Source organism: Protopterus annectens, chromosome 8.part0 (genome assembly GCF_019279795.1).
Source record: "Protopterus annectens isolate FY-2018-M chromosome 8.part0, PAN1.0, whole genome shotgun sequence".
NCBI lineage: Eukaryota > Metazoa > Chordata > Ceratodontiformes > Protopteridae > Protopterus > Protopterus annectens.
Genome location: NC_056741.1, coordinates 1492114573 through 1492134830, shown reverse-complemented (window position 1 = coordinate 1492134830; position 20258 = coordinate 1492114573). Strand labels below are relative to the sequence as shown.

The 20258-nt window shown below is 37.3% G+C and overlaps 1 protein-coding gene across 1 annotated transcript in view; it reads left to right on the top strand.

Annotated features, from left to right (window-relative positions):
* The window catches only part of USP28 (ubiquitin specific peptidase 28), a 732083-nt gene that overhangs the window by 187427 nt on the left and 524398 nt on the right, over positions 1-20258 (top strand). The window contains exon 4 of the mRNA XM_044081073.1: positions 10441-10546. Coding sequence (XP_043937008.1) covers positions 10441-10546 — 106 coding nt within the window. The remainder of the gene's footprint in view (positions 1-10440; positions 10547-20258) is intronic.

The following is a 20258-nucleotide window of genomic DNA, read 5'->3' as shown; positions in this document are numbered from 1 at the left end:
ATGCCCAGTAATAACTACTCCTGCAATTTATACAGAGCGACATGTATCGTAACACATCTAACTACAATTGTAAATTCTTTTGTATAAAAACCCATTGCTCCTACTATTATTGGAACTGTCTGGGTATCCTCCTTCCACATTGCCCTTTCTGCCTGCACATCCTGGTATTTTATGACTTTGTGTGCCTCTCTGTACATAAGACACTGTAGTACTAGGTGTAGCAGTTTCAATGATCAATGCTGCTTTTGTCTTCTTTTCATGGACTACTGTATGTGGGTTTTCTCGCATCTGTTTTTTTGAACTGTTGGTAATGGATGAGCCCATGTGATGTAAACTTCATTATTTTCTATAATGCTTTGTACTCATATTTCCAGTGCTTTTCAGTTGCTTCAGTATTATAACGTTTAATGCAGCAGTCTTGCCACGTTATTATCTCTTTCAGCATATAGTCCTTCTGCCATTAGTATATCACAATCAGCAACAAGATGTGCAACCATTTCCAAATTCTGTTTTACAAAACCTACATTTGTCTGTTTCTCCCACATGTTCAATGGACTTTACGTAGTCCACTATCTTGGGTTGCAAATATTAACCTTTCAACTTTGTGGCTTAAATTCATCTCTCCTTAACTATTCCTGTGTTCGATCCTGATCAACATGAGGTTATTCTAATAATTTTATATATTTACAATTATATTTATGCATTTTCCACATTTCTTGCCTTCTCTTATCCTTCATCTTGTATTCTTTTGTTTTTTGGTACATTCAGTTGCCTGATTTCCATTCCCACTTGACACTGATATGCTTCTGAGAAACAGGAAGTCCTGTTAGACTACTCTCCTCATTTTTTTTAAAACTTTCACTACATTTAATTCTTGCGAGGTCAGCAGTTGTATATGCAGTCCTACGATTATAGGTTCATAGGCTATCGGCCCTAGGCCCTATACAAGCCTAGCCATAACAATTCCCTGGCTATTTCTTCCCACACTATTTACTTCCCTGGACCCCTGTCTAGCAGGGCGACTAACGTGATCCCCGGGGTGAATTTACTTTCTCCCATCCAATCATCAAGGTTCCTTTTGAAGAGGGCCAAAGAGGTGCTCTGCTTGACATGTATGGGCAGTCTATTCCAGAGTCTGGGGAGTCTCTGGGTCAGGAACCTATCCCTCCAGTATGTTTTCTTTATTGTGATGACAAGGTTTAGATCCTTGGAGCATGTGGCTCTGAGGGATTGGGATTTCTTTAAGTGTAGCATGTCCAGCAACTCTGGGTTTGACATGGCCTTGTATGTTAAGCAGAGATCGCCTCGGAGTAGACGATATGCGACAGAGTATAGCTGGAGTTTTTTAAGGCAGCATAGGGCATCTGCTTTAGGCGTGTGATTCTTTTAGTGAGGTATTTCTGCGGCCTTTCCAGTTGTTGCAGATGTCCTGAGAGGTACATACCAAATGGGGTGTTGTATTCTGTAATGGGTCTAATGAGGGATGAGTACAGTGGGACAATGACCTCCTTTTTTTCTGGATGGAAAGCCCTTAGTGATGAGGTGTGCCACATAGGATTTCCCGACTGTTGTGGCAATGTGGTTATTGAAGGTGAGACCACTGTCCACCTGTGTCCCCAAGTCTCTTATCACACTTTTGGTGTTTAGTGTACTGCCACCTATGTGGCAATTCATGGGTACATGTTTTTTCCCAAAGGGGGTAACTATACATTTCTTGGTATTGAGCTTGAGCCCATGGCTCTGGCACCAAGCATCTGTTTCTGTAAGGCCCTTTTGTAGAATATCAACCTCATTTGGAGATTCAATAATGGCTCTCAGTTTGCAGTCATCTGCAAACTTCGTTACCCAGAGTCCCTTAGTGTTGGCCTGTACTTCAGAGAAGTAGATGCCAAACAAGAGAGGTCCCAGGACTGAACCCTGAGGTACTCCACTTGTCTGGAGCTGGATTTGGAGTCTGCTACTTTTACAGTGTGGCTTCTGTCAGTAAGCCAGTTGGCAACCCATCGAGTGACATAGGGAATAATGCCCAGCTTAGTAAATTTATCTATGATTCCAGGGTGGGGGATGGTGTCAAAGGCCTTGGCGAGGTCCACATAGGCTGTGTGGACTGTCTTACCCTCGTCCACGGCTCTGGAGACTGATTCGAAGAAGTCAGTCAGGTTCAGGAGACACGATAGGCCCTTCATGAACCCAAACTGGGTGGAGTCCAGGCTTTCAAGGTTGCCAATGTCTTTGTTTATAAGTTCCATGATAATATGTTCCATGGCCTTGCAGATCAGACTCGTCAGTCTGATGGAGCGGTAGTTCCCGGGATCCAAGGTGGATCCCCCCTTCTGGAGTGGGATAACTGTAGCTGTGCGCCATTGAGGTGCCAGTTCATTTTGTAGTTCATGTAGCACACAGCCTGGGATGTCATCTGGTCCCATGGATGCTGTATTCTTAGCTTTGGAGAGTGCGTTTTTACTTGTGTAGCTGTTATTACCGGAATTTGGCAATCTTCCAGTATTGAGATGGGCCATTTAGGGGGTCAGAGGGGAGTGAAGTTGGCACTGAATCGATCTGCCAGGATATTGGCAATATCCTTAGGATCAGTATATTTAATGCCATTCTGTTGCAACTCAGAGCAGATCTGAGCATTGCCATTTAGATTCTTGACATAGTTATAGAATGCCTTGTGGTTGTCTCTGGAATCTTTGGCAATTTTATTTTTGTAACTAGCTTTGGAGGATTTTATGAGGGATCTCAGCTTCTTACTGAGGCTGGTAAGGGAGTTTTTTTTGTATCCTGCGATTTTTCCTCTTCTGCAACAGTTTCTTCCTTTTGTTGTAAAGTTTGTTTATGGCAGGGGACCACCAGATTGGCTTCCTTTTTTTTGGAGGAGAACATCTTGGTTCTATTTGGGATGGCAGGATTCATGCATGTGTGCAGATCTATACTTGTAATCAGTTTCGAGGAGGGCCATACCTCCTTCAGAAAGGGGATTATATAGTCTTGGTATGCATAGATATTTATAAATCATTTGGGCATGAAGCATCCTTCTTGTTTTCCTGTCCAACTGATCTAACACCTTTTGGGGTCAGTCAGTCACTCCAAAACTGTAACTTAGGATAGGAAGAGCAAACTGGTTTATAGCTTGGACTTTGTTCCTAGATATCAGCAATGTTTTCAGTGTTAATTTTAGTCTTCTAAAATATTTGTTACTAAGTTTTATTTGCATTCATACATGTTTCATTGCTGATTCTTCATCAGTTCCCAAATATTTGTACACTCCCTCTTGCTGAAGTTCTTTTATATCACATTCCTGTCCCAGACTGATGTTTTCTTGGTGCTGCAGCGTTCCTTCTCTAAAGGTTTTTTTTTCACATAAGACCAAACATTCTTTTATATCATTTGAAAAAGTTTGACGACTTGCAGTCATGCTTTCAGTGCCTGATCTGATGCAGTATACAATTTTAAATCCTCCACAAAAGCATAAGTCTTAACATTGTCATTTTCTGAGTGACAAATTGTAGCCATGACCTAATCTGTTAAGTAGACAGCTTAATGGGTTAAGGGCAAGGTAAAAGAGCAGCGGTGACAATCACCCTGGAATATCCCCTTTGAATTTTTATCCCTGGAATATTAATTTGTCCTGTATCGTGGTTTAACTGCAATGTGGCTCTGACACTGTTTCATGGTTGCTGTAATGTAATTGATCAGTATAGGGTGTGGTTTATACATTTTTAAGGAATCTTTTATCCATGAATGTGGGATACTATCAAAAGGTTGACAGTGGCCTCCGGCTGTGTGGGTAATGCCATTTACAATAAGTTCTGAGCATTGTTGCATATTTCTCTTGAGGTTACAGACATAGCTGTAGAAAGCTTTGAGGTTGTCCTTTGCCTGAGAAGCTATATTTTCTTCAAGCCTTTGAAGTTAGCTCCCTGTTTAGATTGGTCAGGGTGTTTTTAGTATGTTGGCCTTTGTGCCTTCTACACTTGGCCAGTATTTTTTTCTTTTGTTGTATTGCGATTCCACCAAGGTAACTTGTTTTTGAGTTTGTCATTGTTAATACAAGTGGACACAGCTTGCTCTATACAGCTGTCAGTATGGCTGTACAAGGATTTTGTAAATGGTTCAGCATATGCTGTGACATACTGGGTTTGGGGGTGCTTGGAATTTAGCCAGAATGTCACTTAGTAGAGAGAGGTCAGCTTTGGAATAGTTCCTAAAGGTTTTTGGTGTCTCATTTCAAGAAATAATGCCTTATGGTCAGATCTGATAAGCAGGGACATTACACTGGCTGAGGAACATCTCTTCCCCCATGTTTGAGAGCACAAGGTCATGGATATTTTACCCCGCATAGGAGAATGGACCAACTGTTCCAGGATGTTGGTATTAATGAAGTTTAGGAATCGCTGGGATTTGTGCATTAGAAGTGGTGTAGGATTCCCTATATATGGTTATTCTCTTTAAGGGTCTGCATGCAAAATCCCCATCTCCTTATTTTTGAACTCCCCCTTCATAATCATCCCTTTCCATTTTAAATTATAACCTTCTGCTTGTGTTATGTATGTAAGTCTTAACTGTATAGCTGTAAAATATCCCTTCATATCAGGTAATCCTAAAATACTTTGTTCTGTTGGAAGTATCGACTTATCCCTCTTATCTTCTGCCTTCTACTTCCAAATAAATTCCTTCAACTTATGTGGTTGATAAAAATATGCCTATCCTATATGTAAAAGTTAAACTGTAAACTTTTCTGCTTGTATCTTGTTGTACAATATCCTTAAACAAGCGCTTCCATTTTCTTAGTTTTTGTAATAGTCTCATCCCGTGTAGCCTTAGCTGCCATAACAGAACCCATACTCCTAAGTACTTCATTTTATCGTGTCTCCATAAGTATGGATATAGCTGGACCAGTTCATTGTCTTAATTTATCTCTCATAAAAGCTTGAAACTGTCTCAGAATGTTCCACAACACGGAGATGTCCTTTTCTGGTTTTATTGGGTGCAAAATATTGTGCGTAAATAAAGCCAACTTTTTTTGATTACCATACCAATTATATCCTTGAAATTCTGAGCCCCTTATTTTCTTTGCCAGTGGATCTGAATTTAATGCAAATAATAAAGGGGAAAGAGGACAACTCTGCCTGGTTCCTCTGTTTAGACACAGCTTATCTAATATGAACCACTCCCCCCACCACTTTGATTTTTCCATCAGGTCACTCGTTTAGCCTCGTAATTAATCTTATTATTGCATTAGGAAATGCAGATGCTTCCATTACCCTACTCCTAAAATCCCATGCTTTCTCTGCATCTAGACCTGCCAACGGCAGCTGTAGTTTCTTACATTCTGCTTCCCTTTGGATCATTATTGTATTAATTTTGTCAAATGTTTGCCTCCCTTCACAAAACCAAATTTTAGCAACACTTTTGCCATTCTTTTAGCTGTTATAGACATAAACAATTTATAATCCTGGTTTAGAATTGAAATGTGCCTATGTGAAACATGATCTGAGTGGTCTTTAGGTATTGCAGCCACTATAGTTTTCTTCTAGGATGTTGGTGCTTCCCCTCCTTTTAAAATACTTTTAAACAAAGCATTCCAGATCTTCACCACTTTCTTCCCCCATAGCTTCCAAACGTCCACAGGGATACAAACCTGTTTCTGAAGACTTCCCTGCAGATTGATTATATGTCGCTACATTTGGTAACAACCCTTCCTACTTTCTGTTGCCTGAGGAGTTGTGCTACGAGGTTTTGTGCTGTGGAGTTATCCAAAAATAGTTGCTTAATAATTTTTCTAAACTTGTGCATGTTCATTCTTTTATTTTCTCTTTAGCACTCTGCACTTGCGTCTCTTCATCTGTGAGATTTCCCTTATTCTGCAATACTTTAACCTTTGCCAGCCCCTCCAAATAATTCTTATTTCTTAATCTTTTATTTCTGCCCTGTTTTTAGAACTCCACTTTCCACTTGCTAACTTCTGAAGAAATTTCTAACTTCCCTAATAATTCTTGACTAATTTCCACTACCCATTCCTTAAATTCCTCTTAACAGATAGGTGGGGATGCATCACTGTCTCATTTACTTCATTACCTTCTATTTTATCTTAGTTTTTATTGGCACATGATCTGAAGTAGTTACTGGATGCGTGTTAAAGCTTTAAATTTAAATGCACATGTTCCTGTGAAATATAATTTTTGTCTAGATGTAGCCCAATTATTGTACCTTGGAGGTGTAGTATGCAGATTCTCTGAGTTCCTACTACTGAATTCATATCTTCCATACCAGATATTTTCTTAAATTTCTTCAGAAATCTACCATGTTTTTATATTTTCCCTTCTAGGTCCCTCCAGATACATCCTACACTGTGGGAAATCAAGTTCCAGCCCCCACGTAAAAGTAATTTTCCATGCTGAAAACTGATTATTTCTCCCAAAAAATGTTCTTAAGCTCCATAATGGTAATTCTAGGTGGAATATAAATGCATGCTAGTACAATTCTATCTTGCCAGAAGCCCCTTACTACCACAAATCTACCATTACTATCTTTTTTTCCTCTTCTGTCACAATTGAAGCTCCTCTAGCAATTAATATAGTACTTAACTGCGGTGGTGGTGCTGCGGTAGCGTTGTCCCCTCATAGCAAGATGCTGTCCCGTTCAATTCTCAGCTAGAGCGTCTTCTGTGTGGAGGCATACGTGAATGGGGCGTGCCGTCGTTGAAGGTTGTGTGTCAGGGCTGGTAACCCGGTACGTAAAAATCCACTACCAATCATTAGCGGACCGGTGTTCTGCTGTGGCCACCCCTAACTGGGAAAAGCCGAAAGACGCAAGCAAACTTCCATTTCTTTTGTCCCTACTACTCTGCCGAATGTCCATGCTGAAATCCTTTTTGTGAAATTCGCATGCTCATTTCTTATCAAATGTGTCTTCTGTAGCATTGCCGTTTGCATTGTACTTTTCTTAATATAATTCAGTATGTTTACCTTTTTGTCTATACATGTGAATCCATTCACTTTTCAAATGTTTACAGTAGCCGTTATTTCTGTCTGCTATGTATGACAGTTTTTTTAAATGTCTGTTTACAGCTTTTGTGTTGCATGCATCCACTGATGTTTGGCAAGGTGATCTTTTTATACAGTTTTCTTGCCTTCCCCATTTGAACCTGTGTTTCATTTTTTAATGAAAATTCTGGAATAAAAAAAAAATGCCCCATAACCTATTAACTTAAAACAAACGCACAAAACTGTGTACATTTTCAAATAATGATGGGAACAATTGGCCCAAATTGACAGTTGCACACAAAGACATAAAGGCTGTCCATGCTAAGACACATTGCATCCCTTGCTCCTACTTGCACTAATTGAGTGGAGGATGAAGATTAAGACAAGAACAGAAAGCAGTGTGAAAAAAACAACACTTGTATACTGTCAGGAAATATTGGCCTCAAGCCTTAAAACATGTTCTGGGTTTTATTGCTTCCCCCAGAGTCAACTTATCTCCATGGAAACATAAGCACCAGATGTACAGCTCTGCAATTCTGTTGACTTACACTGAACAGTTATTTGCCAGAGGAAAACTTTTCATTACATTGATTGTCCTCTTAATTGCTTACACCAAAAAAATTGTTGTTAGATTGACTGGTCAAGCCCCTTAGCTTATTCACCTATACAAAAGTAAGAGAGCATGTCATCTCTACATATATTATAATCCTTGCACTCCCATCCTCAGTAACTCAAGATTGCAGTATATAACTTAAACATGCCTTTGTCCAGCCTTTCTTCTTTTTTTTACATTGTAATCCCTGTATTTCTTAAAACTAAAAAAGAACAGACACTTGTTTAGTTTATCACGTACAGTAACTGAAATACGTTACTATATAACATGTAATTTATATCATGAAATGTTTTATACAAATACTGTTAAGAATAAACATTGTTTTACTTTTAGTTTATATTTCTCTCCAAACATTTAATTCATGAAGTTGGGCAGTCCCCCACAACTTTAATAAGGTCGACACAAGTGTAGTCTTTACACTTTTTCTTTTAAAGCTGTATTTCATAAATGTAATTGATACTTTATAGTCTCGTATTTTTTAACTAATTTTAATGTTGCTAGTCATCTTCCTGTTCATACCAGACTCTGGTTCAAATCCAAGGTACTCCTAATTCTTCTTGTCAGCTCCTGTGCTTTTTTTTTTTCCTGTCTCTCAAGCATTTTCCTTTGGAACATTGAAAAAGGTTTCAATGTTAAAGTCTGTCTTTAATCTTTATTATCAGAAGAATGAGAAGTGGAGTCCCCTTCTGCTTGATGGTTCACTTTTTTTAGACAAATGTTTTTCTTTCTTACTTAGCTGTTCTACATTAAAAAATGACTTTGATCCTCCAGCAAAAAATATTATGAAGACAGCTGGGTACAGCGGCTTGAATCACACATCTGCTTCTCTATATTCCCTGATCGCTGGAATAAATTTGCTTCCCTTTGGCTCTATTGTGTAGTGAATAATCATTTTCTACAATCAATCTGCTGTCTCCAATTTTTAATAATTTACTCTTTTGCCACAGTGTTGTCAGGATCAAGTCTTTCTACTACTTTGGGAGGTAAAGAGTTTTGGATATTAAACTTTACTGCACTGTTAAAATGCAGCATCCCTTACTTATGTGATCTCCTTTTCTCCATAAAATCTCATCTGCTTTATTTAGGTGGATGGTCTCCTCTCCAGCTCTTCATGTCTGTTATATTTTGAATCAGGCTAACAGGGACCCTCATTGCCTCAGCTATCAGTCACCACATATCTGCCCTTCATCGTACTTATTGGTTCTAGACCCTTCTAAGTTGCAGCATGCAATGAGGCAGGTCCTCTGAACTTCTATGCTTCATTTAAAGGAATATTTTACCAAGGGCAGTCTGTTTATCCCCTTGACTTTTCTTGTTTTATCACTGCATAGTTGCACCTCTGGACTAGAAAACTGATCGGCTGTCTTTTTTGTTTATTTAGAACAAGCATGTCTGGGTAAACCAACCAAGTCATTGCTACCATCCTATGAAGCTTAGTTCAAAAGACAACAGAACAATTTTCCTGTTTATAAAGGAATTTACGAAGGAAGTACAAAAGGCATTTTGGCTACTTTCAGCTACCTTTTCATTTTTGTCTATTGTATTAAGGCTTCCTTCTCCCAAAAACATCTAAATATTTAAAACAATTGTTAGGGAGGCTTTCCTTGATGGCTGTCCTCATTGGCTTGGACTGCAAAACAACTGCAGATTGAAAACAAAGGTCCTGGTTATCTTAATTGGTACCAGACCCATTGTATTCTGAATTTCAGGTGATTTGGGAGCCCACCCAGCTGTAGATTATTCCTCCTCTGCCTGTTTTGTAGGTTGCCCACTTTCCACACAGACCTCTCCAAGCTTGTCTGATTCCTTGAAGATCTATTCACATTTCTGTGTCCTTCCATTTTTTATTTTCTGTGAAAACCTTATGGCTTGTTATCCTTCTATTCAAAGCCATCCTTCATTAATGCAGCACAGCATTACCATGCCACAAAAAAAAAAAAACTCATTCTTCCTTAAAAGTATCACTTCAACATTTCACAGAGTTTGGAAAAACAAAGTGCCGAGTTATTTCAAAAGGTATCTTTCTTCAGTCAGACTCTGTAGCGTACTTTTATTAAAAAAGCCAATTGTACTTTGTATTACACTTGAAGCACTCTCATGTTTTATTGCAGCAGTTTGCGGTGTATGGTAAATTTAAGTGGGGGACTTAAAATGGACATTTAAAACAGTTCCCAATGTAGTTGTGGATAACCAAGTGAATTTACTGCATTACTGCACATCAGATTGACTTGCTGCTTTGGCAGATAGTAGGTTTGTTAATTGAATTCTGAAGTACTGTACCAGCAGTGTAATTACACAAGTGACATGTTTAGCACCTTGTATTAGATAGTACAGTACTATTGGTCACAGATATGGTTAACCGTCCATGATGTGTTCTGCTTTACCCATCCCCAACACAGATTCTGCCACACCATTTTACTAGGTGTACCATTAAGTGAATATTTGTTTCATTAACTGCTTTTTTTACACAAACAGTGTTTGTGTCTTTAAGTCAAAGTTTAACAGAGACAGAGTTATGATTGCTAAGTGGTAAGCACTTGTTTTTTTCAGTACCACCTGTTGAAATGTTCTGTGTAACTGAATTCATTAATTTTATCATTTCCTACAAGGTCAGATAGCAAATCTGAATAATTATACTTTGTTGAAACCTGATTTTTGGGGTGTTGCTTTAAAAGTTGATATTAGCCATGCATATAAGATATAAAGCTGTATTACATGGTATGGATGAGCATTAACAGATTATACAAAATGCCCACTCCAATTTAGTTCTTCATGCCATATTATTTTGTGCATTGTATTTGCATGTGTGATAAAGAAGTGCTTTTCATCTTGTTTCAGGTGTGATTGATCTCACACATGATGATAAGGACGATCTCCAGAAAGCCATTGCACTTAGTTTACAAGAGTCTGAAAAAGCAGAAGCTGAACATAGGGCTCTGAACAGGTATGTAATATTATTTTGTATGACAATGGGATATTTTAATTTGCTGCCAAGTGTGTGTGTGTGTGTGGGGGGGGGGGGGTTCTTCTCTGTTTTATAATCTGTACTTAAATTACTTCCTTTCTGTTTTATTCCATATGTGCTACTTTTCACTAATCAAGTTGCATTGTTTTTGGATTCAAAGATGGCTGCCGTTCTGTAAGCACTGCTGAACTGCAGCTCTCTAATTAACCTGAGGAAATCTAAACCCTGAGTGGATAATATAAAGCTTTTAACATCAAATCTTCGATAAAATAACTTTAACTTCAACTACACTTAACTATCTATTACTAAGAAGAAAAACCGGAAAAAAGGAATATATTTCACTGGATTACAACAGATTAGCTGGCTCTGCAGAGAGAAGTAAACAAAGGAACCGTGTGCTTTCTATGCTGCAAGTCTTTGTGTTCAAATAAGATGTCAAAAGAGGAAAAAAACATGGATACAACCACTACTAAAACAAAACTTTCGGAATTGCAGTCACCTGAAAAGGATGTGATTTCTAAAAGACAAAAAATTACTAAAATGCAGGAACAACAGAAATCAGGGACCAAATCTAAATCTGAACAACCATTAAACATGGAAGATATCGGAAATGCTCTACTACCCATACAAGAAGCACTGAAAGAACTGACTTGTTAAATACAAACATTTGGGCACTCATGTACTCAGTTGCTGGAGAGAATGGATAAGACGGAAGCTCGAATTTCTGAAACTGAGGATAAATTAACTTTACTTGAAAAGAAAACTAATCTACATGATGTGGATATACAGGCTATGCAAAACAAGCTTATGGACTTAGAAGCAAGATCCAGGAGAAACAATATTATTCTCAGAGGGATTCCAGAATCTATTCAGTATAATGAATGAATTCCATCCATATTACAAATATTTGAAGTGCTGTTAAATGACTCTGATGGGGGTGAAACAGATTATTATTGAAAGAGCGCACAGATCTTTGAGAGAGTCACAAGCATTTAACTTTCCTAGACCTGTATATGTTAAAATACTTGACTATCAAGATGTAAGCAGAATACTTACTACTGTAAAACAAACTGGAGGCTATATCATGTGGAAAAATAATAAAATATCCATGTCACAGGATTTACCCATACAGGTAAGACAAGCTAGACAGTCTTTGTCTCCATACTGTAAATTTCTTATTGACAAACAAATTAAGTTTCAAATGAAATACCCACATATGCTTATATTTACAATGGATGGGATTAAACATGCTATTTCCACTAAAAATGAGGCAAAAAAATCTGTTTCTTAAAGTTTTCAAGGCTTTACCTGTATCAGAGACTTGAATTGAACTTTCGTTGAGACTGGCATGCTGCTGAGGTCGGATCCATTGTTTACTGTGTTCCCAGGACTGGATAATCGTTTGTTTGCGTTTAAAAAGCTCTAGGCCTCTTCCAGAGTAATAAAACTGTTTGTTTTTGCTTATCTTGATTACCTGCATTCGTTTCCCATCGTTTTATGGCTTCTACAAAGTGTTTTCGACGAGGAGGAAGACAGGAAGTGCCTAAAATGCTGTCATGGGTGCAGATTTCACTGTGACACTTCCGGGAGTCCGTCTGTATAAGCGGTTCCCCGTCGCGAGTATTTCACAGGGTTTCCAGGCTTGGGAAACCAAAGGAAACTGTTTTAACATCTTTTTATTCATTTAACTTCAAAATAACACTGTTGTATGGTAAAGTAAGCACGTAGGAATATTTTATTTGTTTCTCTTATACATGTTTATGTAGAATTTTGTGGTTATATTATTTAGAGAGGGTGCAGGGATTTAGTAATGTTTGTATAAATATGCTTATCATTATAGTTCATAATGTACTGTGTTAAAGTGATAATGCATTTTATATTAGTTAGTTAGTAGTTTGCTTTAGTATAAAACTATGATGGTGTGGGTTTATAACCAGGGATACCTGTATCTACCTATATGTTTATTTTAACATAGGGTTGTATTTTAATGGTTTTTTTTATTTATTTATTTATTTTTTTGTGTGTCTCTATGCATGTGGTTTATCTATAGATAGCTAATCCAAATATTAAAACTTCCTTTTTTCAATTTATTTTCATATGTACTGTAATATTGTATTTTAATTTGATTTGCTTAAATATACTTGATTGGGGAGATGTAGCTCAATGCAGTGCTTGTTAGGGAATGTTTAGTTTAGGCTTTGTCATAGTTAAGTTAGATTATATAGGTCTCAACTATGGAACATGTTTGAAATTTTATAATGTGATGTTTTCCTGTTTGTTTCTTTTCTTAAATCTTCTGTTATTCTATATTACACAAGACCTTTATATGTCCTGGTCCGGGGTTAGAGTGGGTAAGCACTGGTTTAGGACGGGATATATGGATTACTTCCAGATCATGTATGGTTTTGAATATACTGTGTTTTTTTTAATCTTTTCTCTTCAAAACCCTTATTGTACAGTCAACGTTGGTAATGTGGGAATTAGATTCATGGAATGTTAAAGGGCTCCAGAATTTAAAGAAGAGGAAACTATTGTTACATGTATTGTTGCAGGCTAAGGCGTGGTTTATTTTACTGCAAGAAACGCATTTAATGAATGATCAATGGGTTGATAGAAAAAAAAAGAAGTGGATCAGAGAAGTAATAGCATCGGAAGGTAAGTCAAATAGTGCTGGGGTAGCTATAATTATTAAAGACCAATATAAGGACAACATTTTAGATTCTAATACAGATAAAGATGGACGATGGTGCTGTGTTATTCTGGCATCTACCTTATTTGATAAAACCTATTTTACTTTTAAACATATATGCACCTTGTAATGATCAACAAATATTCATAACATCACTGTATTCAATTTTAACACAATTTGATAGATACTACGTAATTGGAGGTGATTGGAATGCTTATCAAAATCCGAAGTTGGATAGATCTTGTCCATGCAAAGCATTTAATAAGCATGCAGTATTGACACTGGATGATATTAAAGAAGACTTTCAATTGTATGACCCTTTTCACTATTTAAACAATGTTAATAGTACAAATTTTATTCCCCATGTCATAAAATGTGGTCCAGAATAGATTTCTTCCTGATTTCAAGAACATTGGTTAGTTTAGATTTAGAACCTCTAGTTGTTATACATGCACGGTATTTATCAGATCATTTGAAAATTTCGCTGAGTTTTGCTAAGGAGATAAAAGATACCTTGCGGCAAAGAGGCTATAATTGGTCTCTTAATCCAAATCTGCTGAATAAGGAAGAAATAATGCAGGAAATTACAAAGTACCTTAAAGACTTACTGGTTAGTCTAACAAAACAACAATATGCCCAGATATGCCCCAGATATTGAATGGGCAACAGTTAAAACACAAATAAGAGGAATCCTTTTGCAAAAAGCCTCTTATTAAACAAAATACTAAATAAAGATATTCAAAACTTGGAAACTAAAATTAAATTATTGGATCAACAACTGATTCAGAATTTTAATGAACAAACAGAGAAAGAACTATTTAAATGTCAGAAGGATTTCTTCTTAATACAAAATAGTAGATTAACATTCCAAGAATATAAGATGTTAGCGAGATATGCTAATCACGTTCAAACACCATCGAGAGTGTTGGCTAGGATCATTAATCAAAAACAACACTACAAATTTCGGAAATACAATTTAATAATAAAATATATTCTAAAACAGAGGATATTATTAATATTTTTGAGAAAATATATACAAAAATTTATGATGGGCAAAAGGATATGTCCTTGCATAGAATCTATGAACAATTTTTACAATCAATTAAGTTTCCAGAAATAGGAGAGGATATTCAAAATGATTTAGTTGAATAGATATCTGAAGAAGACATAGTATATACAATTCAACATATGAAATCACATAAATCACCAGGTCCTGATGGGATGACCGTGGAGTTTTATAAAAAGTTTGCGGATATTTTTGGTAAGATGCTTTCAGTTATATTTAACTATATAATTAGGAATACTATTAATGATTCTCATCTTAACGCCTCAAAGACTATTTTTATACATAAAGCCAATTCAGATCCTCAAAACCCCGATAATTATAGACTGATATCATTAATGAATGTAGACATGAAAATTCTAACCTCCATTATAGCATCTAGACTGGAGAAAATCATGACTCGTATAATATCCAAAGAACAGGCTGGATTTATGGCAGGTAGACAAACCAGTGATAATACTCTTACATTACATACTATGATAACACATGCTAAACAAAATAATCTTAATATCTATGCCCTTATAATTGATGCACAGAAGGCCTTTGACAGGGTTGATACAAATTTTTTGATGCTCTTTTACCTTATTTTAATATATCCCATGAATTTGTTCAAATGTTGCAAATATTGTATAGTAATCCCTATACTACACTGTGCATTAATAGAAGCCTCGCCAAAAGAATACAGATTAAGACTGGAACACGCCAGGGCTGCCCTTTGTCCCCTTTACTATTTAATCTTTATCTTGAACCTCTGTTCTTATTTATTAAACAGAATGTCTATCATAATGTCCCAATAATCTATGGAACTAAAATCTTAATGGCAGCTTTTGCGGATGATCTTAATATTTATTGTGCATCTCCAGTATCTGACACTGACAAATTATTGAAGGCTGTTAATGATTTTTCAGAAGTCTCCAACTACAAAATTAACTTGGAAAAAAACAATATTTTTCCTTTAAAGTCACCTAAACTTTTTTCGTTATTGCCTTTGATTGGGCAGGTAACATTTAAAGAAAAAATTAAATATTTAGGTATTGAGTTTTCTACAGACAATAAAGACTTCTACAATAATAACATTAAAACAATTTGGGACCAAATAATTTCTGATTTCGGGAGGTGGAAAAATTTACGACTGCCACTACTAGCAAAAGTTTCAATTGTCAAAATGAATGTGTTACCACGGTTACTTTATATTTTTAGGTCAGCCCAATTAATACTTTCGAAGACATGTTTTAAAAAAATTCATAAAGAATTGGCTAAATTCATTTCGGAACCAAAAAAAAACAGGATATCTTATGATAAATTAATGACCCCAAAAAATAAAGGAGGACTGGAGTTGCCTAACTTCAAATTGTACAACCTAATCGTGAACTCTAATAGAATTCTAAGAATTGCCAACTATGATACAACTACTACTAAGTGGACACCAACTTTGGTGATTTTGAATTATAAATATATTTTAAAGTTAAACATTAATCCTAAAGCAATACCCTTTTTAGGTAAAGATACTTTGAAAATTTATGTGATTATTGAACACAATAAAACTAACATATTATCTATACAAGATTTATTTCAATCTTTGGATCTGGGTCAGTATATGATGGTTTTTCAACTCTTTCATAGGAATCCTAATTTAAAATTGAACAATCAATTAATTGATCTTAAAAAGTTTCCACTGATAGTTAATTTAACTTTGATTAATATATACAAATATCTGGACCGCTCGGCCAATCAAATAAGACAAGAATTTAATTTACCCAAAAATGATCTTGTTATTTTGAGACAAATTAGAGAACTTGCTATGAGTTACTTTATAAATTTTAAACCTGAAGATGAAAATGTTAATAAATGCTTTGAGTTGTGGCAAGCCCTCCAACAGGATATTAAATATATAACAACAACAAATAAATTAATTAAAGACTTTAAATTTCATGATAAAATTCTGTTATCCAACTATTGGGAAGGGAAAATTTTAGTGACAGACAAAAGTAAGATGTTAAAGCAATTGACCTGACTATCAAATCTACTTCTCTTCAAAAATTGATGTATACCCAGTTGGTGATATGGAATAATGCATATTAGACGCGCCTTACCCTGCATAAATTTAATTCTAAAAACTCCCTTAAGATTCAACTTCAGAAGATGGGTTACCAAAGTACAACGTTGTCATGGAAATTTACGATTTTACATATTCCCTCCGAAAGAACTCCCTAGAACACAAAGTACTATATATATTAATATTTTTCTGTTAATGAAGCTTTATATAGCCACTAATTGGTTAGACCCATCTAAAACATCTTGGGAAAGCTTTAGAGTTTTGGCAACAAGGCATATATTAGCTCATAAACTACTCTTAAGTCCGAATAATAAAAACATTAATAACCCAAAAATTTGGGAACAGATATTTAATATTATATTAGCATAACACTTTTAACATGAAGGTATTCACATTTATATACTTGCTTGGAGAGAATTTTGTATTTAAACTGTATATTACTGGAAATATTATTGACTACTTTTTGTTTTGTCTCTATTCTTAATGTTTACATGGAAGCATTCTTGTAAATATTGTATATTTGTTTGGTGTGATAGTTAGTGATATTAGTTAGTAGTCTTGTTTTGTATTTTGTCTTTTAAAATTTTGTGTTTGTTTTTACTTGTGTATGAAAATAATATAACGATAAAGATTTATTATGGAGAAAAAAAAGTTACATTGTTTTTCAGGGAATAGAGAGAGTGGATGTGCAGCAGTTTACATCAGTTGTATAGCTATCCTTTGCTACAAACCTGTGTTGGTTTGTGGAAATGTGTGATTTATGTTGTAAATAAGTAATGAAATGTTGGTATAATTTAGTCTCCTGCTTACTGGTTGTTATACAAGGAGCTCTGCATTTTGATCCCTTGGCCCTAATAATTTAAGGATGTTGTATATCATCTGCCACCCCCACCTTAAATCTTTTTCACTCCAAAGGAGCACACAGCTCAGAAGCCAAGGTTTAGGTGTGTTTTGTATACAATGGCATGTAAGGTGACAGTTTCACAGGACTTTTCCATTGATCTCATTTTAAGTGCCACATGCTGCTGTTTTGTGCACATGTAGAAATAAGGTGTTGAAAGCATGCGACTTTGTCTAGGATGAGGTTGCTACTGCTTTGGTTGTTTGCCTGCATTAGGCATTTTGCATGTTCTGTGTATTTATAGTTTTATGCATGTGTATGTATGTAAATGTACTTAAATATGTGTGTGTGTGTATGTATGTATATATATATATATATATATATATATATATATATATATATATATATACACACACACACACACACACACACACACACACACGTATGTATGTGTGTTGTTGTGTCTTTTGACTTTTCCCGGTTAGGGGTTGCCACAGCGGCACTCGGGTCCGCTAATGATTGGCAGTAGATTTTTACATGCCGAGTTGCCAGCCCTGATGCACACCCTTCAGCGAAGGTACGCCCATTCACGCATATCTCCACACAGAAGACGCTCTAGCTGAGAATCGAACAGGACGTCTTACTGTGAGACGACATATATATATATATATATATATATATATATATATATATATATATATATATATATATATATATATATATAAATAAAAATTTGTATGTATATATCCTTGTGTGTCTAAGTGTGCACACTATATTGTCTGTAGGTTCATAGGTGTATACTAGGCATATGACAACTAGGGCCCTTAAAAGCCTAGCTGTGCAAGCCAAATGTGACCCAGAAGTTAGATTTATATCTGATTTAGAAGAGTAATTTACTGACTGCCTATGTTCATTGGAGACATAGGAGCCAGACCAGGGGTGAATTTCTTATTTACCCATTCATTGGTCCAAGTTGTGCTTAAATAGGTATAGGGAGGAGCTTTGCTTCACATGGATGGAAAACCTTTTCCAGCGAATGGGAATTTTCTGGGAAACATGTTTCTCTCTGTCCAACACTTCCTACTTATGTTGCAAGCAAAATTTAGGTCTTTTAATCTAGTAGCTCTGGTGCTGTTTGTTTTGCAGATGTGCAAATGATTCATCAAAACAGGACCCAGGAATAATGCCTTGTATAGCAGGCAAAGACCAATGTCTATATGATACCGAGTAAAGAGACAGGGCTTTTGAGGCAATCTGAGTAGAACATTGTGTTTACTCCCTGTATTCGTTTTATAGGAAACCTTTGTGGGGGATTAGTTGCTGCATGTTTATGGTCAGGTGCATAACAAAGGGGATATTATACTCTCCAGTGGGCCTGATGAGGGCCAGTTACAGTGGTATTATGACATCTGTGGACCTAGATGCCATGTTGTTGCTTGAAAGTTGAGCAGCATAAAAGGATTTTCTTACTACCCTTGGACACATGTTGGTCGAAGGCTAGAGTACTATTTACATGACTTCCCTGATTCCTGACTAGTGCATCGCTTTTAAAAGGTGATGTTAAGTTGTCAATCTCGCCTTCATTCTTGCTTGATGGGTTCGGAGCCGATCCTCGGCTCCGACTCGGCACTTGCTAAGCTCGAGAGTCACTTTTACCAGCTCGAGGCAGCCCCATATCCCATGATGCAAGGCGGTAAGTACCCAGATCTCGTTTGCCGCTTCGCTGATGAGGTCCTCCTTTTGCCAGCTCCTGGTAAGTGAATTGTTACATTACTATTTTAGCCCCTTTCTTCAAAAAAATCTTAAAATTATTAGTTTAACATAGTTTTAGTCCCTTTCGGACAGAAAATTTCCCTGTCTCCTTATATTTTTCAGTCAGACTTTCTAACATCCCATCCCCCCCCCCCTTGTTAGGGTGTGTGTGTGTGTCTGTATTTATTTTAATTTCTTGGACTGGTGTTGTGCCTGTGTTTGTTCACCATGTCTAAGGAAAGGGTCTCAGGCTTTAAGAAGTGTGACTCGTGCTGTCAGAAGATGTCTCTGACAGACGGTCACACTTCTTGCCTTTATTGCCTGGGGCCTCTTCACCTGCAGGACTCCTGTGCTATATGTCATTCTTTTAGCCAGAGAGTCCTGCAGGAAAGAAGAAATAAATTGATTTTGAGGGGCCTTCTTAAGCCGGAGGGCTCTCCGGCTAAGTCGGCCCCATCTAAGACTTCTAAGTCTTCCAAGGCCCAGGCTTCTGTGTCTAAGCCTGCGGCCTCGGCTCCGACTCATTCAGAGTCGAGATCGGCTCCGGCTGGAGCCGATTCTGGGTTACCCAAACCTTTGGCACCGATGGCTATCTGTGCCTATTCTGGTTTGACCACTTCGGTATCGGCTCCGACCACCATGTGGCCCAGGCATCGGTGTCGGCTCCGACACCCTTACTTTTATGGCCGTATCGGCTCCGGCTGGAGCCGATGCATCGAAGCTACCTGTCGGTGCCGATAAGTTGTCGGCTCCGACAGTTTCTGTGGTTTCATCGGCTCCGATGGTTCCTTCGAGGAAGAGGTCTAGGTCCCCTTCCTTGGAGCCTATACTTTCGGCTCCGGCTTCGCCTCTCCTCTCGGAACGGAGCCATCGGAGCCGATCTTCAAGGTCATCCAGGCTTTCTGACCATGATTTGGAGAGAGTGGTCAGTAGATTACTAAAGTCACAGGCACTGGCCCAAATGCTACATAGTCCGTCTCAGCAGACGACTATTAGTCCACACCCCATTGCAGTTCCTCCTTCGACTCTACCCCAGAGTTTGGAGTTGGAGTCTTCGAATGGTTTCTGCTACGGCTGAGGGACAGATACCCCCTTCTGCTCCTTCAGCCTCTACTCTTATCTCCTCTTCGAGACCTTCCTTAGAGGGATTCGGTGGCCGGGCTTCCCTGGTCTCCTCCGAGGGGGTGAGTGGCATCGGACCCTTGTCCGAGCCCGCTCTTCCCCTTGGAGCCTCGGCCTTGGTGAGCTCGGCTCCGACATCTGCCTCGGAGCCTTCCTTTTCGGTGGGTC